Consider the following 20,192-nt stretch of genomic DNA (forward strand, 5'->3'; position numbering starts at 1 on the left):
TGTACGCCGTGTCTATAGACCTGACTGCTGGGAGGCAGGACTCCTTTGCCTGCCCTCTGTGTTTCTCGGATGGTGCCCTTGACCTCACTTCGCTGCAAGCGAGCCTTGTGAATGGCCTCCACGCACAATGTTGGTATAAAATAACACGGACATTTTCTGTTGTCTTGAAAATTCACCTTTGTTCTGTTTTGCCACAAAAATGAGGATAATTTTCTGAGGGAGGGCAATGTAAAATGAAATGAAGAAACACTAGTACAATTACATTTGTTTCTGCATTAATTATACTGTATAATATGTCCAATATGATAGTTATGTCCAACTCTGGGTCTCAGAAAGTCCCGCTGAATTGACTGAAAACTTGACAGGGAGGAACACGTACATGTTTCATTTGCCGCCTGTTCTGTGGAGTCCCAAATCCAACATTGCCTTTGCCTTTGGCTGCTTCTCACGCAGGTTCATCTCGTATTGCTTGCCTCTGTGCTCCTTTCCAGGCCAAACCGTGCCTTGTAATTCACTTTCTAGCTGACTCGTCCTGCTGATTTTCAGTAGCACGATGAAAACCTGTTCCTGCCAAGACTTTCCTTAAAGTTATGTGAAAACGATGCAATGTTTAAAAGTGGAGAAAATTTGTTGAAACTGTATCTTTTGAAAGGATGTTAGCAGCTTGCGGGCCCATTTCTGACATCAGCTTTTATTAATACCCTGTCATTACTTCTGGGCAGAAATTTTTTATAAGGCTGCTCAAACCTCCTGTGCTTTGAAACCAATGATTTTGCAAAATATCTGCGCTTTCTGAGCCCGCATTGTCCTCTTGTCGCTGACCATTGGGTTTGCCTGCTCTTTCTCGCCCGGCTAAGGCAGTGGCTTGCCAGGGTGGAGGAGCATTACACAGCACATCTGAGCCAGAGCTTGGGCAGCGGTACGTGGTGGGTCACACGCGATCCAATGCAGGGATGCCCAAACCGCTGCCCGCACGGGCTGCCCAGTCTCGCGGCGGTGCGTGGAGACACCAGCGCTGGCCGCTGATCCCTGCGTGCCTTGTCTGCTCCCCAGCACGCTGGAAACCTCTTGGCCTTTCAGGTAGGGTTTGGAGAAGCTGCCCAGCACCGTGTTGCTGTGGTTTTGTTCTGTACTGCAGAGCTAGCTTGCTGGTGCTGTCTGGGGGAATCTGGGTGTCACCCCGCTGCGGTCACCCACAGACCTGCCCTGGGCAGTGCCCAGCGCTGGCTGCTCTCCCGAGAAGCTCCCAAAAGCGTACATGTCCACCGCATCATCTCACTGCACCTTGGTGGGGACACGGCCCCACATGTGCCCCAGACCGGGCTGTTTCTTCCCAATCCTCCCTTCTTAGGGAGCCTTAGAAGGAATTCAGAGATTGCACATGCAAGCCATTTATTTGCATTTTCATCTCTTTTTATGCTGCTGTGTGCAGACACGTTCATAACTGCTGTTCTGCTCAGGGGTCTCACCTGCATGCAAATGGCTTATAATTTGCCAGGACTGCTCACACCAGAGAGCTGGATGTCTGGATGAAGCAGAAGTGCACAGGGCAGCAGCAGGTAAGGACAAGGGCAGTGTTAGAAGCAGGCAGAGTCCTTGATTTCTGTAGGCAAGTGTCCGAGCACAGCTGGGATACCTGATCCCCATCTGACCTGTTTCTTCTCAGTGTTTTTTACCGGTTGTTTTGTTAAAATGAGCACATGTGCTTGTGCGGTGCCTGTAGAGATTGCCGTCTTTACAAGAGACGTCCCAGACGCTCTGAGGGACATGTGGATGCTTTGCGAGTCTGGTGGCATCGGGAATATCAGCATCTTGATTGACAGTAGTGGAGAATTATCACTGGGAAGGTGAGGGAAGAAACAACCAGGTGTTTAACATCGCTGGTAGCTCAGTACAGATATATATATCATGGGCTGGATCCTTCCAGCCTGGTAGAAAAAGCTTGGTGGGGAGCTGTGAGTTTGTGGTAGGGCCTTGAGAGCCTGTATGGAGCTGAGGCTCCTCTAGCACCCACGGACTGTTAAATTTAAATATGGAGAGAGCTGGTAGAGCGAGTGATTTGAATTACTGTTAGAATTAATTTATTTCTTTATGAAGACACCCGTACAAACTACCTGTAAATCCTTGCTGTCCATACCACTGTTGCTCTAAGGAAGATTTGATTACAAGCTGACTATAAGTTATTAGCTATAAGTTATTAGCTTTCCAGTAAGTCTAAATGAATGTTACAGGCTATAAACTGACTATATAAATTACAGTCTCTCATGTAAAGCTTAATGATGGTTGCAGTAACATTTATATCTTTCCCAAGGACAGGAGAAAATTTCTTACGGTGTCATTGCTTACAGTAGTCTCGTATCCCAATTTCATGTCTCGAGTCAAACTGGCAGCGTGTTATTTTACTTATTTCCGCCCGTCTGGTGTCTTTGGTCTGAAATTGGAAGTGCTTTCCTCTGCACCTCGTTCCCTTGCAAGCATCGCCTCGTGGCAGCACCCATGGGAAACGCATCGTGGAGCTGGAGTTGGGGGTGGACCACCTCTTCCTCCAGGAAAGCAGCACGTGTCCTCTTCAGGGTCGGTTCGGTTTGGTTCTTGTCTCTTGTAGCACTGTTTTCTCCCCATGAGCAGGACACATCTGTCCTCCACATCTGCGTCTTCCCCAGGTTTGGGAGCAACAGCCCTTCGTAGTCCGACCGCAGCTTTCCCAGCTGCAGCAAGAGCTCTGCTGTATTCTCAGACCTTAGGAATAAGAAATTACATACTAGCTTAGCTAAATGTTAACTAGTCAATGCTTACCTTAATTCAGAAACACATGCAAACATGCCAAAATAAGTAATTAACCTCCCCACTTGTTTAAATATTTCTCAAATTTGCCAATTTAGGGACAGTCATGGATGGCTGGGAACCGTAGGAAGTGGAAGAAGTAGTCAAAGACCATATGTCACCTATATTCTAACCTGTGTGGTGTTAAAATTTCTACTGAAGTATCCTCACCGTTTAAAAAATTATTTTTCATTCATCTGCTAGGCACAGTAGGTATTTGCTTTTAATTAAAGACCTTGGAGGCTGTGGAGATTGTAACAGTGCGACTGAGCCCACAGCATCTCCTAAAAAAGTACAACAGGAAAGACCATTTCCAAAGCACGCAGAGTATTGATGTTGTTTTGCTTCCCACAGAACTCACTCCTGCTGGTGGCAAATCTGAATTAAGAGGAGCTCTGCCAGCCCCCTCGGAAGCAGATTGCTGCCCTACCCCACGCGCTTGACCAGGGCAGTGTAAACCGCGGGCGGTCAAATACGAAAGACAGTTCTTACTGTGTTAACAGGGTTTTTTTCACCAATCTCCTGGTCCAAAGCCCAGTAAAGGCAGTGGACTCTGAGCCAGAGACTGTCTTCCTGACAATTAATTTTGAAACTCGGCAGAGTTTTGAAATTTGGGGTATTTACTTTTCACAGGTCATCAGCAGAGCAGGCAGTGCCAAATGTGACCTTTTAGCAAAGGTGACAAGGTGTTATTACTGGATCTCAACCGTGCTTTTCCTGTCATCTAATAAGAAGAGAAAAATGAAGTTAATTAATTCCATCCTGAGGCTGAAGTATCTAATTTGAGGAGTGGAGGGAGGGGTTATCTGAGGTTTTTCACCGTGCTTCAGACTTATTCGTTTTTAATGCAAGTCTGCCCTAGGGGAAGAAGAATAATAAAGCTAGTTCACCCAAAAGAGGAAAGGATTGTGAATGCAGCAGTGGATCGCACCTCTTGAGAAGCTCCTACTTGCACGTATTCTTTGGGTTTACTTGTGTTTCTGTGTGTTGCTGCCTGAAAGCCGCGGGAGGACCTGGCGAGCCTGGCCTGGTTCTCCCTTTGCTGTGCAATGAAGCCGATAACAAGGGAAATCATGGTGCTAGGCCAGGTCCTGGGCATGCACCTCTGGTCTTCAGTGGTGACCGGTCGCACGTGCTTGGCGTGAGCCTGGAGCCCAGAGCAGAGGCAGTGCCATCTCCTGCTTCCCGGTCTGCTCACAACCAGTGCCGTAGGTGGCTCCTGAGCTGCCATCCCAGGGGGAATCGCTGTTTCTTGGGCACTGGTGGATGTGGCCTCCATGAATGTGTCTAAACTTCTTCTGATGTCCTTCTGGCCTCCATGGCTTGCAGTGTTCTGGGATGCTAGAGTCTGGACCCAGGTGAAGGAGGTGAGCTGCCACCAGGCATCCCCAAGTGCAGCATCGCTGGTGTGTCTCCGCTTTGACGTTGTACCCATGGCTATTTCAAAGCAGCCTCTGGAGACTGGTAATTAAGAGCTAATGCATCCCTTCTTGTTGACCACAGGACGCTTTGTGCAACTAGAATAATAACGAAGAATGGTGCAGCTTTTGAAGTAGCCAGCTCTTGGTAGCTGAGCTGTAGGTCTACGTCTGGGGGCCAAACCGGTGACCCCAGGAGTTAGAGAACAAGCAGCTGCCTCCCTGGATGATGCAAGTGCTTCAATGTGCGATGCTCTGGGCTGGTGGTAGTTATTTTATGTTAGATGAACAGAACAATGATCTGGTCAAAAAGAAGAGCAAAAGGTGCCCCTTCCATGGGGTGGTTGCTCTCGAGGTGTGTTTACAGGGAGCCTGGTGCCTGGGAGCGAAGAGCATGCCCTGCTTAATATTGGAGCTGAACCAGGCCCTCCCCATGAAGAAACCTGCCTGCTGTGGTTGCTGCAAATAGCTTCAGCAGTGTTTCAGTCCCACATAGCCTGAAGAAACTGCACTAAAGGACGTTTAGCAGAAAGCCCTTGAGCATCACCACTGCAGAGCTGACCCAGGGAGTGCCCAGGGAGGAGCAAAAAGTCTGCATTTCAGTAGTGCTGGTGGGAGGCAGGGGCAGTTCGTCTGCTGGCTGGCATTTTGTTTAGTTTCTTCCTCCAAAACGTTTGTTTGCTTGTGTGATGTGAGGGTATTGTGTGTCGGTTCTGGAATGAATCAGAACAGCCACGAGCTGTTGTATTTACCAGGAACTGGAGAGCCTGCAGTAGGGAAGGGATGGGTGGTAAGGCAGCTGCATAACCCTGAATGCCAGGAGTGGAGAGCTTACAGCTGTCTAGGAAGTCCTGATAAGCTTAGAAAGCATCACGGGAGCCTGGACCCAGTGGGCAGAGCCACAGGCAGGCAGGGCTGCAGGGCAGGCGGGAGGAAGAGCCGCGGTACCCCTCAGTGGAGGGATGGAGCGGTACCCCTCAGTGGAGGGATGGCCGAGGGATGGAGCCAGCCCCCCTGCTGCTGCCTGTTCGGTGGGCTGCTCCCAAAGGGCTGCACGGAGCCGCACCGTCTCCCAGCTGCAAACGTTTCCTCCGTGACTCAGTGTTGCGCCCTGATCCCGAGACATGTGTTTTACCAGGCACCGTCAGAGCTTCCCCACCTCGCCCCTCCTCAGAGGCCACGCTTTTCTCCATGTGCGTGTGGTGACACATCGTTATTTACGATTTCATGACAGCATCCTGCTCTCTGTATGACACCGCTTTCATTTCCCTACCCATCTTTCCTTCATCAGGTCTTTAGCACTTACTGGCAAGTGACACTGCTTCCCCCTTCCACGCCTGCAGCCCCTGGGGGATTTCTGTGGAGTTCACTTCGGCAACAAGTAAATTACCGCCTCCACCTTGAGCGGAGGCTTCGCTTTGGTTTCCTTTGAGCTCTATTTCACCTTGCTTTAGGAACCATTTCTAGTCAGGCACAGACACGCACCTGCAAACATGCCTGCATGCCCTGACGTACGTGGGGTGCGTGTAAGTGTGCGCGCGTGTGTGTGTCGAGAAGAATTACGGCACGAAATCACAGCACGTATATACGTGCATGTGAGCTTGCAGCGAGCTCGCCAACAGAAAGGGAGCTGTGTGTATGAATCAGCCAGCTTCAGAGGCTGCTCTGAACTGGATTTATTTATCCCTCAAAATGTAACCGCGCAGGTCACATTTTATCATGACCTGTTTGAAAGGAAAACCAAATACATTGTACCGTGTTGTAAACCTAATTTCAAATTGTATTGAAGCTTTTTGTCAACAAACACGGCCGCGTTAGGCACAAATGAATTGAAATGAAACTCGGCATTGCATTGTGTTTAGTTCTCGGTGAGATCTGGTCTCGCTGTGAAAAGGAACAATGTTTTTTACCGTGAATCCCGTGTTGGAAGGAGGAGGAATTGCAGAGAAGAGCAGCATGAGCTCTTCTACAGCTCAGCCAGCAGGTGTCACGTTTGGTTATCGCTGGCAAGGCATTTGATCGCGGCACTGGGGTCCTGCAGCTGCAGGTGCGAGGGTAGGGATCGGTGCAGGAGAACCGGGGAGAAATCATTAACAGGCACATGAAGAAAGTGTCTCGTTGGATGCAATGTATAGTGTACTCCACGGCATAAACTTATATTAAATTAATTGTTAACTGGGGTGTTGGTTTACTGGTTCAAAGCGCACCTTTCCATACCTGGAATGGGAACCTCTGAAATCATTTGGGATGGGCAGAAGTACATATTCATTTAAATTCGTGCTCCAATTAGGCATTTGAAAGTTCAGTTTGATCCTCAGATCACTCCTTCCCTGCAGGTTGCAGTATGCTAGCAAATCTATGTATCACTTGGGAGAAGACTTTTACTGGAAAGTATGGAAGGTGTCATCCCCAGGTTCACACTGTTGGGAGCAGCAGGTATGTGCCTGTTCCTGCAGTAAAGAATTTCCTGAAGGAGCAGCCTCATCCACCTACTTTGTGGGGATTATTTATTATTAATGCTTGCACTCGCTTAGCTTTAGTACTACTCTGCACTTAAGCGCTTCGTCAGCTGCTCAGCCTAATTGTTCTGTTATGGCTTAGACTGCCCTTTCCTGGAAACCAAAGCCTAAAGGCCTTCCCATGGGCAAACCTGCTTTTGGTGGTGTAGGAACCCCAGATTATGATCTGGTGCTCTGGACTCTAGTCCGGGCTTTGCTTTGCAGCCTGCATTGCCTCGTTCCTGTTGGATCTGCAGGTATCAGTGTTAATTTTCTCATACAAGGATAAATGACTCTTTCTGAGTTTACGTGGTCTCTCAGGTGGGGTTACAGGTACAGACTGTAGGCACAGGCTCTGTATTTGACTCCAAACACCTCCAGTCCCTGGAAGTCACTCTTTAGGAGGACTAAGGGAAGGCCACGTCTGCACTATTTGCTGTCAATCCTCAAGGTTTGGCCAGGCAATATCTTAGCGAAGCTGTGCAGATGAAACCTGCACCATATTAGCACGAATGGGAAGATTTGAGGATCTATGGAAAGTTCCAGATGAAAAATACCATCCAAAAGTAAGTGATGTGAGGATGATGGCGATTGCAGGCAGGGGAAGAGGGGATCTGTAGCTACGCAGCTGGAGAAAGGAATAAGCCAAGCTTTTGGTTTGGAAGTCTGTGGAAGAAAAAGCACTGCTAACTTCTGGTGTGAAGCTGGTAGCATATGAAATACAGAACATCGAAGGGGACTGCAGGTGGATCCTCTAAATGGTGTAACAGCAGAGGACCCTCGGAAAGCCACGGTGGGGCTGATCTGTGAAGCACCATGACCTTTTCATAAGGAGGAAGCTTGTTTTACTAATGCTGTTACAAAAGCTGGGGAGAACAGGGCTGGGCAGGTGGTTCTGGCACCGGACTGGGTGAACTTTCCAAAAGGACTGAGAGTATGTGAAAATGGATGTTCAACTCTAACAGCAGTTCTGGCCAAAAAAAAATCATCGGCAGAGACTTCTGCAGATGTTGAAACGCATTCCTTTGTGCTGTTCATCCTGAACTGCTTGGGTATCAGCCACCTTCCAGCCTGGATTTGGGGTGGATGGGGACAGGCAGTAGGGTCAGTGATGGTGGGAAGCCCAAAACAAGGGTGCGGAGAGCTGGAAGGTGTGGGATTACAGGGAGGCTGGAGGTGACGGGGGTGATTCGGCTGCAGAATTGGGACTGTGTTGGGAGGCGGAGCGGGTCTAGGAGAAGACATATGCTTCCTTTCACATATGCAAATAAAGAACAAAGTGTCTTCTCTTTCTTCTTGAAAATCCTTCATAAAATATATATCCTGTAATAAAACAGAGCACAGTAACGGGCAGCATTTTTCATAAACTCTGTGTCTTCCAGTATTTTACACAGTTAAATATATTGGGTTTTTTAGGATTTATACTCTCCATGCATTTTAAAGATAGAAAGGTCTGGAGCTGAATTTGCCAAAAGGGGAAGGATTTGTATATCTCTGATTTTATTTTATTTTTCCCTTAACGTTTATAACTGCTGTTATAAAGTGCAAAAAACCCTGATCATCGCTTATCCTGAACTCCTTGTCATAATAAGCTAAAGTGCATATGTGCTACCAATATGGAACAGAGATGGCGAAGACGCTGCATTCCCAAACCATCTAACACCAAGCAAATTAGCAGAAATAGATATGAAGATAAGGGGAACGTAAACAGACAACGCAAGGAAATGATTCCTTTAGTGCTCTGTCTGCGTGTCTACTAAAGCTGTCACTGTTACTGGTGCTGTGCCTGCACAGTTACTACTGTTTGTTTCTGCATGACAAGCCAGCATAAACACTAACCCAGTACGCTGAAACTCCATCTGGGGTATATAGTCAGCTGCTATAATTAGGGAGAGAATGTCGTTGTTCAGTTTATTGCCATTGCTTGAAATCAGTGCGTTGTGTTTGCACTCATTACAATTTAAATTTGCAGCGCTGGTTCTTGATTTCCTACGTTACTTTGGAAACCATGTACTGGCAACTGAAATGAAACTATTCTTTTAGAAGATTCTTTTATTTTCCTAAGTTTCTCAGGGATAAATGACTGAGTGATCTGAAAAGAACCATGAGAAGGTCTGTGCCTGGTCGAGGAGTTTCTCTAATAGGAAAACATTCAGGGCCCATTTCAATAAGTGCATAAGTCTGCTTCTGTTCAGGAAAGTACCTCAGCTTTTGCCGAGATCCCGGTGGTGCAATGGGATGTAGCAGGAATTTAAGAGTAAACAGCTGAAATGGCTTTTCTGTTTGTTTGCTTCTTTTCTATGAATCAGTTCATATTGTCCTTCATACCATTTTTAACCTTACACTAGTAGAATCCCAGAATCCCAGACTGGCGGGGGCTGGAAGGGCCCTCTGGAGCTCACCCCATCCCACCCCCTGCTGGAGCAGGCACCCCCAGAGCAGGGGCACAGGGCCGCGTCCAGGCGGGGGGTGAATGTCCCCAGGGAAGGGACCCCACAGCCTCTCTGGGCAGCCTGTGCCCCTGCTCTGGCACCCGCACAGGGAAGGGGTTTGTCCTCATGTTCAGGGGGAGCTTCCCGTGTTCCAGCTTGTGCCCGTGGCCCCTTGGCCTGGCGTTGGGCACCGCTGAAAAGAGCCCGGCCCCATCCTCCTGACACCCACCCCTCAGGTATTTATAGGCACTGATGAGATCCCCCCTCAGCCTTCTCTTCTCCAGGCTGAACAAGCCCAGGTCTCTCAGCCTTTCCTCCCAAGGGAGATGCTCCAGCCCCTGATCCCCTTGGCAGCTCTGCGCTGGCCTTGCTCCAGCAGCTCCCTGCCCTTCTGAAACTGGGGGGCCCAGAACTGGCCGCAGCCCCCCAGATGTGGCCTCACTGGGGCAGAGCAGAGGGGGAGGAGAACCTCCCTCGCCCTGCTGCCCACACTCCTTTCCATGCCCCCCAGGGCACCGCCGGCCCCCTTGGCCCCACGGGCCCGGTGCTGGCTCAGGGTCACCTCGCTGCCCCCCAGCACCCCCAGGGCCTCTCAGCAGAGCCGCTCTCCAGCAGGTCCCCCCCAGCCTGTGCTGGTGCGGGGGGTTGTTCCTCCCCAGGGGCAGGGCCTGGCACTGGCTCTGGCTGAATCCCGTGAGGCTCCCCCGGGCCCAGCTCTCCAGCCTGCCCAGCCCTCGCTGGGTGCCAGCACGGCCTCTGGTGCATCAGCCGCCCCTCCCAGCCTGGTGTCACCAGCGAACTTGCTGAGGGGATGCTCTGTCCCTTCGTTCATGTCGTTGATGAATATGTTGAACAGGACTGGCCCCAGCACAGACCCCTGGGGAGCACCACTAGTGACAGGCCTCCATCCAACCTCTGCCCCATTGATCACAACTCTCTGGGCTCTGCCATTCAGATAGTTCTCCATCCACCTCACTGTCCTCTCATCTAACCCCCACTTCCGAAGCTGTTCTGTGAGGGTGTTATGGGAGACAGTGTCAAAAGCCTTGCTGAAGTCGAGGTAAACAACATCCACTGCTCTCCCTTCATCTACCCAGCTGGTCATGCCATCATAGAAGGCTGTCAGTTTGTCTAGGCGTGATCTCCCCTTGGTGAATGCATGCTGACTACTTCTGATAACCTACTTGTCCTCTGCATGCCTGGAGATGACCTCCAGGATGAACTGCTCCATCACCTTTCTGGGGATGGTTGTCACAGAATCGGTAGATAATATTTTGGATGTACTGCCTGGAGGAATTCAAATGCTGCACAGCAGAGGCTAATGACTGCAAAAGGGCTTTGTGAGCGAGAGGGGCTGTTAATGGGGAAGAGCACTGCATTTGTTCTGCAACACGGGGACCAGTGACAGACGATGCTTGGTCCTCTTCCTGATCCACTCTCAGATTCATTATGAAATAAGTAATTACCGAAACTAGGCTTGTAACTTGATGACTCTCATCCGTCAGAAAATAGTGATGTTTTAATGTTGTCTGCTATAGTATGCTCTAATACCGGCGAGCCGCTCTCACCTCATCCAAACATCAGAAAAACATGCGTGTCTGCTCATGGTTTGGTCAGCTGTTGTAATGAAAAGCTAATTATTATTTTAGAAACACAGATAACTGCATCATATCAGTTATATTCAAACAAGTTGCACCTTCTGGTGCATTAGCGAGTGCCTGAGGAAGTCCTGCTGTAACCCATGCCATGCTGGCAGGTGTTTCTGTGAATGAAGAGCAGAAGTGGTTAGAGCTCAGAGGTGATGACAGTGCCAGAGCTGGTGAGGCAGTTTTGCAGGCTGCTTTGTGCCCTGTTCTGCTCAAACCTGGGGATGCATCTGTTTGTCGTGAGGACTCTTCGTGCTAGAAAGGCAGCAAGAGGCGTTGCACCTTGGCTGCCTCCATTTATGAGGGCGATTGCGCTGCCGTAGCTGCAGCAGCTTCTCATCCTCAGGAAGTGTCCCCAGCCAGCTCTGAGCCATTTCAGTGTCCTGTCCCCGGGCTGGCTTTGCTCCGGGATGGGTTTGCGTGGCAGGAGGAGGGTGTTCCCACGGCCCCCCGGGAAAGGGCTTGCTCCTTCGCTTCTGCAGAGCGCACTGCATTCCTCTTCTCCCACATCCCACTTTTTCCATGAAACCTTCATGCAGGCACTGTTTCCTTCCATCCCTGGTTGCATTTCAATAAGGTTTAGGCTGAGCAATGCAGCCCATCCCCATCGCACATGTGTTTGAGGGGAGTTTGTGCCTGTACAGTGGCAAGTAGTGCTGGTGCAACCATTACTGAAGAGAGTGCACCTAGAACAAATGCAACCTGTCCCCAGAAAAACAAAACACAATCATCCGATAAAATATTTTTATGGATGTATTTTCCAAATTCATCATTATAAAATATATTTTTCCACATTTTTAAATATATTTTTCCGTGGGCTTTCTCCACTCTGCTATACAATGAATAGTTTCGTCCTCGTATAAGAAGCTGTACAATGCCCTACCTACTGCTTGTCCGCAGGTGCGTGGTGCCAAATAGCAGAGCAGTGCTGGCATGTCCGTGTTGTGCTTATTCCTGAGATGCTGAGACCCGATGGTGAGCGCAAGGAGATGCTCCGCTGGACCGCAGCAGCCTCCACGCATCAGTTCAGAACTGATTTGCCAGCCACCACGTGGGTTTCTCCTGCCTGTGCACATCAGTGGAGCAGCCACACTGCTTTTGGTACAGATGCTGTCTCATTCGAAGCGGGCTCAGATAACCACTACTCTCTGCAGGCAGTAAGCTTTTTTTCCTACGAATATACCTAAGTTGTCCCTAGCTGGCTATCCACTATTTGAAGTACTCTTCAACTAAGTCCTCATGCTCAATGCATCTTTGAAGTGAGTAGATTCTTGTCCCACACATTAATGTTCGGGAACTGCTGGTCAGAAAGACCTTGGGACATATGTTCCTTTGTGCCACACTGATTAATTTCAGTCATGTCCTCAGATCAATATTTCTGGAGAACTGGTATCGCATCTCCCTGAAGTCCTATTTCAGACTTATATAGAAATTAATATGGAGCAAATTTTAACTGCAGTGGCAGGGGACAGAGGGGGAACTCCTATAAAGGCTGTGGCTGCTGCCTGGAGAAGGGTCTGTGGGTAGGATGTTCCCCTGGCTGCTGGTCTGCTGGGCTTTTAGTAGAGATGCAGAAAATACACCAATAACGCCTAATAAAAAAAAAATGTTTGACCTCTTGATATTAAAGACACAAGAAGGAAAAATTGCTGCTGGCTGGCAATAAGCACAGACCTCTGCAGTGTTTCTACAATTCAGGAGCTTCAGCAGGGCTGGGATGTGCTTGTGAATCCAGATTAATGGTACCAGTGAATTGGGTGCTGGTTGGTTTTTTTTTCTTCCCCCTTGTGCTAACCTGAGGAGGGAGATAGCTAAAATCCTAAACAACCCCCGTGTATCCGGGACAGCAGTTAGCCATAATTGATAATTGGAGGCTTCGTATGCAGATGCATTCAGGGTGACGGAACAACAGAGACAAATACAGCAGGCTTTGTAACTGTGCTGCTCGTGCTGGGTGGCCTCTGCAAGTGTGCCGGGGAGGAATTCACACTTTATTTAGCTCTGTAGCCTCCAAACACAGATATTTGGTCTGTCTGTTTACAGATTTTTGCCTTGTGCGGGGGCCAGCCCAGACGAGCAACACTGTGTTCGGTATTTCTTCTCCTTACCCCGCTCCCACCCTCCCTGCATACACAGTCCCAACCGTCTTTATTTTGCACATCCTATATATTCAGAAGGTGAAAAAAAAATGTTCTTCTAGTGCTAGAAAGGAAAACAAACAATATACTCCACATCAAACTGTCATGTATCCTATCCCTGGCAGAGCCCCAAGTATCACAGTTACTTGGATTCCAGCAGTGTGAGCACAGAGGGAAGGATTAATTAAAACTAGCACCTGTTAATGGAGCTCTAAACCCAACTTCAGATTGTCTTAACAGACACTAAAAATATCACGGCATTAAATTCTTCTCCCTTGGGACCTGCTGGAGCCGCATGCTAAGCAAGAGGCTGCCCTTCCCAGGGATGCGGTGCTCCTGGATCCGTAGAAGCTGCCCTGCCTTTAGTCCTTCACTGGTGGCCATGGCACGCTGCTCCTCTCACCAGCACCCTCCTGAGGACTGAGAAGAGTTTTACCATTCTCCTCTATACATCTGAATCGGCGCAGACCTGGGGTGCCTCCCAGTGCACGAAAATCCCCTTCGATGGGCAACAGAGGGGTGATCAGTTGGTCACAGTTACCTCCAGTTAGCTGAAGCCTGGTGAGGTTTGGTCCCAGCGGCAAACCGACGTCTGCCTGCCTGTCCTGAAATGTTTTAATAAATCCTTGAATGCTGCGAAAGCTGAAGGGAGTGAGAGGAAGGCTGTTTTTGCTGCCTGTGCTTAAAAAGGCCAAATGGTGTGAGCCAAGGAGGTGTTTCCTGTACTCGGAACAAAACAAGGGGGTTTGCCTTTGGAAGGTGAGACTGTCATTACTGTAGGAAGGGAGGCAGGTGCAGGTAGAGCTGGCAGCCCCAAGGGATGCCCAGTTGGGGTACGAGGGACAGCAGCCCCACGCTCTGCGTGCTTGAGACATCTCTGCAAGTGGGCAATATGTGATAACCTCTTCCAAGCACGGCCAGGGCTTGAAGCTGCTGGGCTAACTGGTACTGCAGAGTTCGTTGCTTCCAAGTAAGCTGCTGCCTTCCCACAGCCAAATCATAGAATCACAGGACGCCCTGAGTTGGAAGGGACCCACAAGGACCATCGAGCCCAACTCCTGTCCCTGCACAGGACACCCCAAATTCACACCGTGTCTCTGAGGGCTTTGGCCAAGTGCTTCTGGAACATCACCAGGCTGGTGCCGTGATGCCTCCCTGGGGAGCCTGTGCCAGGGCTCCACCACCCTCGGGGGGAAGAACCTTCTCCTAATGCCCAGCCTCACCCTCCCCTGGCACATCTCCCTGCCATTCCCTCGGGGCCTGGCGTTGGTCACCAGAGAGCAGAGACCAGCCCTGCCCCTCCTCCTGCCCTCGGGAGGGGGCTGCAGAGGCCATGAGGCTGCCCTCGGCCCCCTCTGCTCCAGCTGAACAAACCCAGGGACTCCAGCCGCTCCTCGTACGGTTTCCCCTCTAAACCCTTCCCCAACTCCGCGGCCTCCTCTGGACACTCTCCAGTACCTTTATACCCTCCATGTCCTGTGGCGCCCAACGCTGCCCACAGCACTCGGGGTGAGGCCGCCCCAGCGCGGGGCAGAGCGGGACAATCCCCCCCCTCGCCCGGCTGCGATGCAGGGCTCGGTGCCCCCCAGGGCACGGCTGGCCCTCGGGGCTGCCAGGGCACGCTGGTGGCTCGCGTTCAGCCTGCCATCGGCCAGAGCCCCCAGGTCCCTGCAGAGCTGCTCCCCAGCCCCTCGTTCCCCAGGCTGTCTGGGCAGCCAGGGCTGCCGAGCCCCAGGGGCAACACCCGGCACCTGCCCTTGTTCAACTCCATACGGCTGGTGATTGCCCAGATCTCCGGTCCGTCCAGATCCCTCTGCAGGGCCTCCCTGCCCTCAGGAGTGTCAACAGCTCCTCCCAGTTTTGTATCATCAGCAAACTTAGTGTTCCTTCCAGTCCTGCATCCAGGTCATTTATGAAGACATTAAAGAATACTGGCCGTAAGACAGATCCCTGTGGAACCCTGTTAGTGGCTGGCCACCAGCCTGATATAACCCCATTTACCGTGACCCTTTGAGCCCAACCCATCGGCCAATTGCTCACCCACTGCATTACGTGTTTATCCAGCTGTCTGCTGGGCATTTTGTCCAGGGTACCGTCATGCTAAGCCAAGGGCTGTTGCTAGGTCTCTTACACTCTTCATTATTTCTTTATTCTTCTAGTGGAGGATAATCTTTGCTGGACAGCATCGCCTCTGGAAGCAGCACGGTTGGGTGGTGGCAGGCTTGGGGTGTTTGTCCGGAGTCACAGCAAATGGTCGCCGTAGCGGGGGACACCTGCCAAGCCCAGCAGACCCCCGACGTGTCTCCGAGCTCATGCCCTCCAAAGGCAAAGTCTGCTTTTCATGCACTCTAAAACACTGCCCTGCTTTCTTGTACTTCTGAAGTTCACAAGTTAAGGTCTTAATGTTGTGTTGTTAAATTTTCAGCATCTCCATTCACACCAGAAAGCTCTTCTCTTCGAAGGGATTTAAAATAATGTAACTCTTCATGAGTCCTCATTATTTCTCAAAAGGGGACCGTGTTGTTCAAGTGCCCATATTGTGACAAGCGTCTAATTATGGATCTTTTCTGTAGACCCCCAGAGATGCCATTATGTCCACCTGCAGTAGAAGGGGGAAGATTATAATTTGCATTCAGCATGAGCTTTTCTCCATTATTTCCATTGCACATAAATAAGGAAAACAAATCTTATCGACCACTGATCCTCTTTTCATTTATCTTACATTTCATTTTTTAAAACAGCCATTTTGCTTCGCTTCTTTTCCTTGGAGTACTGTTGTTTGCTACTTCAGCAAACTCTGCCCTAGTCCGGTCTAATTGAACGTGCACCTTCGCTGGGCAATCTGGCAAAAATATCTTGGCTAAAAGGGCTTTTCATCCTTTGAAAAGAAAAGCCTGGCCAGAGGGGCTGACATACCTGAAGATAAAAGCTTGATCAATAACCACAAGATTGGTAGATATTCACATGATTTTTCCTTTGTCCCTTTCAGGTTTGAGGTGGTTTTTTTAATGCTCTTTTCCCATCTTCTCACCACCTTTGCGATGAATGAAATTCTCAGACTTCTAGGTAAAAATGCCTCCCCACCCATCTCTATTTACACCTGTAGCTAAGAATAGTTTTGAGGAGAAAATACCTATATACAGTGTGCATTTTGGCGCAAGCTCCTAATATCTGAATTAAAGGAGGTGAGTAAAGAATGCATACCCCTCTCATAGGTCAACATGAGCAAGCAGACCATGGCCTCCCATGAGGCTGTCCCATGTTTTTCATTGCATATCATAATTACTCCCACTAAGAAAATCCCTGCAGAAATAGGAGGACAGAGGTATAAGCTTTGGGAGGGGAAAGACCTCATTCGGCCTATGTTTTTCTCTAGTGACAAGTCTCATACAGACCTTAACAGGAGGATAACATCTGCAAATGTTGTGGTTTCCCATGTTTCATCTCCTTTTTGCATAAATCAGGTGACAAAATGTAACATTTAAGACAGCAAAGCCTAGTCTGTGTTTGCCCCCATCCCGGTCCCAGCAGCACTACGCTCAAAGCATAGAAACTCCAGAGAAAGGAGGCAGAGCTGGGCGGGTGAGGATGGCCTTGTTCCATGGAAGATGGCCAGTCTTTGAGTTGAGGTTTCCTTCCTGTTGAAACAGATCCAGGGCAAAAACTGGTGATTAACAACCCTTCCTACAAATCCAGCTGTTAAAACTTGTTTCAAGGCAATCCAAACCTTTCTGCTTTAAGAAGCGGAAGCAATGCGGTGTCGTCGGTATGGCGCGCTAAATTAAAATCAGTGCAAAATGACTTAAAAATAGAAAACTGGTCTGTGTCGCTCTGGCATGTACTGGTGTGTCCTCTAACGTTGTTTGACTTTGCTTTAGGACAAATCCACCGAGATTTTTTTTGGGGGGTATGTTGGAATTGCGTGTTCCAGCGGAGCAATGTTCCCTCAAAGGTTTTTGCAGGCATCCCTGTCCCTACCACATCTGCTCGTGGTCTTTACGGACTCAGCGTATTTGCCTATAGAGAGGTGCCTGGTGCTATATGAGATGCTCTAGGATGGTGTACGCAGCTCCAGCTATGGCTCTAGCAGGTCCTGGGTCTCTTATAGCTCTTATGTCATATCTTCCCGCTGGTCTAGATGGCTCAGCTACCCTACGGCATCTCAGATGCTACTACACGCCCATGGCTAGGCAAACGGATTGGTCATTTTTGCTGTTATAGACAAATCACTCTTTATGGGATGCTTTAGAGGTGCAAAAGTAATTTGCATGTAAAGGTGTCACTAGTATTCATGGGTTTACGTCAAAGGGAGCTCAAATTTAGTGAATTCAAGCAATATTTTGTCATGTGCTCAGGAAATCATCCATAGGTTTTTCATGTTTTCAAAGGATGAAGGCTATAATAACATTCTGGTGAAACCCTCGTGTACTGAACATGCACCGTGAGATGTCATTTCCCTCTGTTGCGCAAATTGGTATGTTCAGCTAAATAACGTAGGGTAACGGCGTGCACCTCTGTGGTGTCACAAAGGATGGCTTGTGTGTTTTTTCACTTGGGAAGTTGGGGAGGAGAAGATGAGATGAAGGCAGCAGTTGCTGGAAATACCCATCTTGTATTTCCAGCTCACGGATGTCATTTCGCATTATTTGTGCCAGGTGCAGCAGCTGTCACCGAGTCTCTCTCTGCTCAGTGTAGTGCAGATTGTTTTGATATCTCTATTTTAGTCAACTGGGCCATGAAAATTCAGTGCAGAGCCGTGTTACATTGCTCTAGCTGGCCTTTGCTAAGGGTTAACTTTTCCCCTCCCATGCCCACACCTGGAGGAGTGAGTTAATGATAAAGGCAAACCATTGCCACACATCCTTTAAGAAAGCAGATGGAGGCAAATAATTCCAAAATGTGTTTCTGGAAGAGGATATTTGATAAAATGACTCAAAACACAGGGGGAGAGGGCAGTTGCAGGCTGGGTCTCAACACTTGGCTCCAAAACTGGCTGCCTGATCATTCTCTGGTTTCTTTGTTTTCCCTGGTTTTATTCCTGTCTCCTACAGGCAAAGCCTACGCTCCCGAGTTCTACTACGATACCTACAACCCCCTGTGGCAGAACAGACCCCGCGTCTACTCCTACAGTCTCCAGTGGACCCAGATGAACCCCGACGCTGTGGACCGCATCCTTGCCTATCGCTTAGGGATTAGGCAGGTGAGGAGAGAAACTCGTTTGTGCAGGACATGCCTTTTGAGTGCTGACCTTTGTGAGGTCATTGCGAGCCTTTATTATTTTATTTTATTTATTTTATTTTATTTTTTTATTTTATTTTATTTTATTTCATTTCATTTCATTTCATTTTAATTTTTTTTACTCTTATTTTATATCTTTTTTTTCCTCTCTTATTTTATCTTCTGTGAGTCAGAGTTGTTTCTCCTCCTTCTGGAAGGTTTGCTGCCATCTTGCAGAAGTAGTCCTCTGCCACGTGCAGATCCTGGAAGCTCATTTGCACATTTGCAGTGTGAAGCGGAGAGATTAAAGAGCTCTTCCTCAGAGCATTTGCAGAGGCTGTGGCTCAAGATATGCTAGAAAGATCACATGAAAGAAACTTGCAGTGAAATTAAACTTTTTATCTCTCTGTATGTACTATATATCTTTTATTAGATCTTCCATGTGAGTAGATAAGTGTAGGGATAGCAGTAGCTTTCCTATGGAAACACATGGTGATCCTTGAGAACCAAGACATCTTTCCTGACCGCACGGAAGGCGATCACACTTGTGTCTTCATAGGTTCACTGGGAACTTCCCAGTGGGGACTGGCACCGTTAAGGAAGCGTGGGACCAACCCGCTTGCAGAGGAATTGTTAAATTAACATAGCCATCCCCGGTAATTTTCCCTTTAACAATTTTAAAAGAAAAATCTCATCTGTCTTCTTTGAAGGCTATTGCTACAAAGCTTGAGTTTTAATAATGATTAAAGAACCAATCTGTGCTTTGCTTAAACTCTTGTTAAATGGCAACGCCTCTGCCTACTCCCCCTCGCGGGGCAAAGCGATCTTTGCCGGCTTTTGTACTTTCCTACAGCAAAGCCCGTACAAAATCCCACAATTTTGTGTTCTGAAGGCAGAAGCTGTTGTGCCGTAACGCTTGTTCGCGATCCTCTCTAGAGTCTGTCCGTGCCAAATGCTGCAAGTGTGCCCGAGGCTGACACTGCCACCCTGGGGTGTGGCATTGCTGGGCTTCCTCAAGGGAAAACACACGGTTTGAAAACAACACTCCTTGCTAAGAGCACCTCCTCGGCCCCCACGTCCACCTCCGAGTCACACCTGACCAGCTATTTTCCTGTTTACTTGTGAGAATTCATCTGATATTGCTTTGGTCTTGTTTTACGCTCTCCTGTTGAGCTCGCTTTTCTTTAAATGATACCAGAGCTGATTGATTTAGCAAGTGTGTGTTTGGTTATTCAATGCCTGAACTAAGAGTTTGTGCAGGGAGAAAGAGATCGGGGATTAAGACAGATTATAGAAGGCACATTTTTGAAAATGTGGTTGCAGAAAGTATTTTATCCCCGCAGATCTCCCACTGGGATGAGCTTTGTAAGCTGCAAAATAGATGTCCAATTTGAGCATGTTATTTATGCTGAGTGGACAGGGTTTTTTTGCTTGTGTAACTTCTGTGGTAGTTCTGGAGTTGATCAGGACACGTCCAGGGAACAGCTTTGATACCTGGAGGGTGCTGGCTCTCCTTCACTCGGAGTTTGACTCTGCCTGCACTAATTTGAAATGAAAATCGGTGACTTTTAATACATGTTTATGCAAGCGTTTGCATCATTGGGCACAAATCAGTTCCGTTATTCCCAGTACCCAAGAGGAATTATTAAATTTAAAAAAAAAAAAAAATTTGCTGAAGTGAAAGAATATATAATGAAATTAACTGCATTAGGATTTTTAGCTTCTTTTTTTTTTCCCCATTTCATTTTAATTTACTTTTAATTATCAACAGTCTCTGTCAGGATAATCAAAACATTTTCCTTTTGTCTATCAAAAGCCACATTTAAAACCATGGGTGATTTAGAACCTAGTGAGCCATCCGGACACACTCGCCCGTTATTGCAGTGATTCCCCCTGAAACAGGGGCGATAATTAAACTTCTTAATTTTTTTTACACCTGCCGGTACTTGCTACCAGCAGATTGCTTTCTGAACTGTTTGGGTTTAGGCAGTTTATTTGATTTAACAATGTATTTTTTTCC

At 48.4% G+C, this 20,192-nt stretch overlaps 1 protein-coding gene across 1 annotated transcript in view; it reads left to right on the forward strand.

Moving 5' to 3' along the window:
• Positions 1 to 20,192, forward strand: part of MDGA2 (MAM domain containing glycosylphosphatidylinositol anchor 2) — a 400,733-nt gene that overhangs the window by 328,364 nt on the left and 52,177 nt on the right. Inside the window, exon 10 of the mRNA XM_064461194.1 lies at positions 18,007 to 18,155. Within this exon, the coding sequence (XP_064317264.1) occupies positions 18,007 to 18,155 (149 nt within the window). The remainder of the gene's footprint in view (positions 1 to 18,006; positions 18,156 to 20,192) is intronic.

The sequence above is a fragment of the Phalacrocorax carbo genome, chromosome 9 (assembly GCF_963921805.1).
Source record: "Phalacrocorax carbo chromosome 9, bPhaCar2.1, whole genome shotgun sequence".
Taxonomy (NCBI): Eukaryota; Metazoa; Chordata; class Aves; order Suliformes; family Phalacrocoracidae; genus Phalacrocorax; species Phalacrocorax carbo.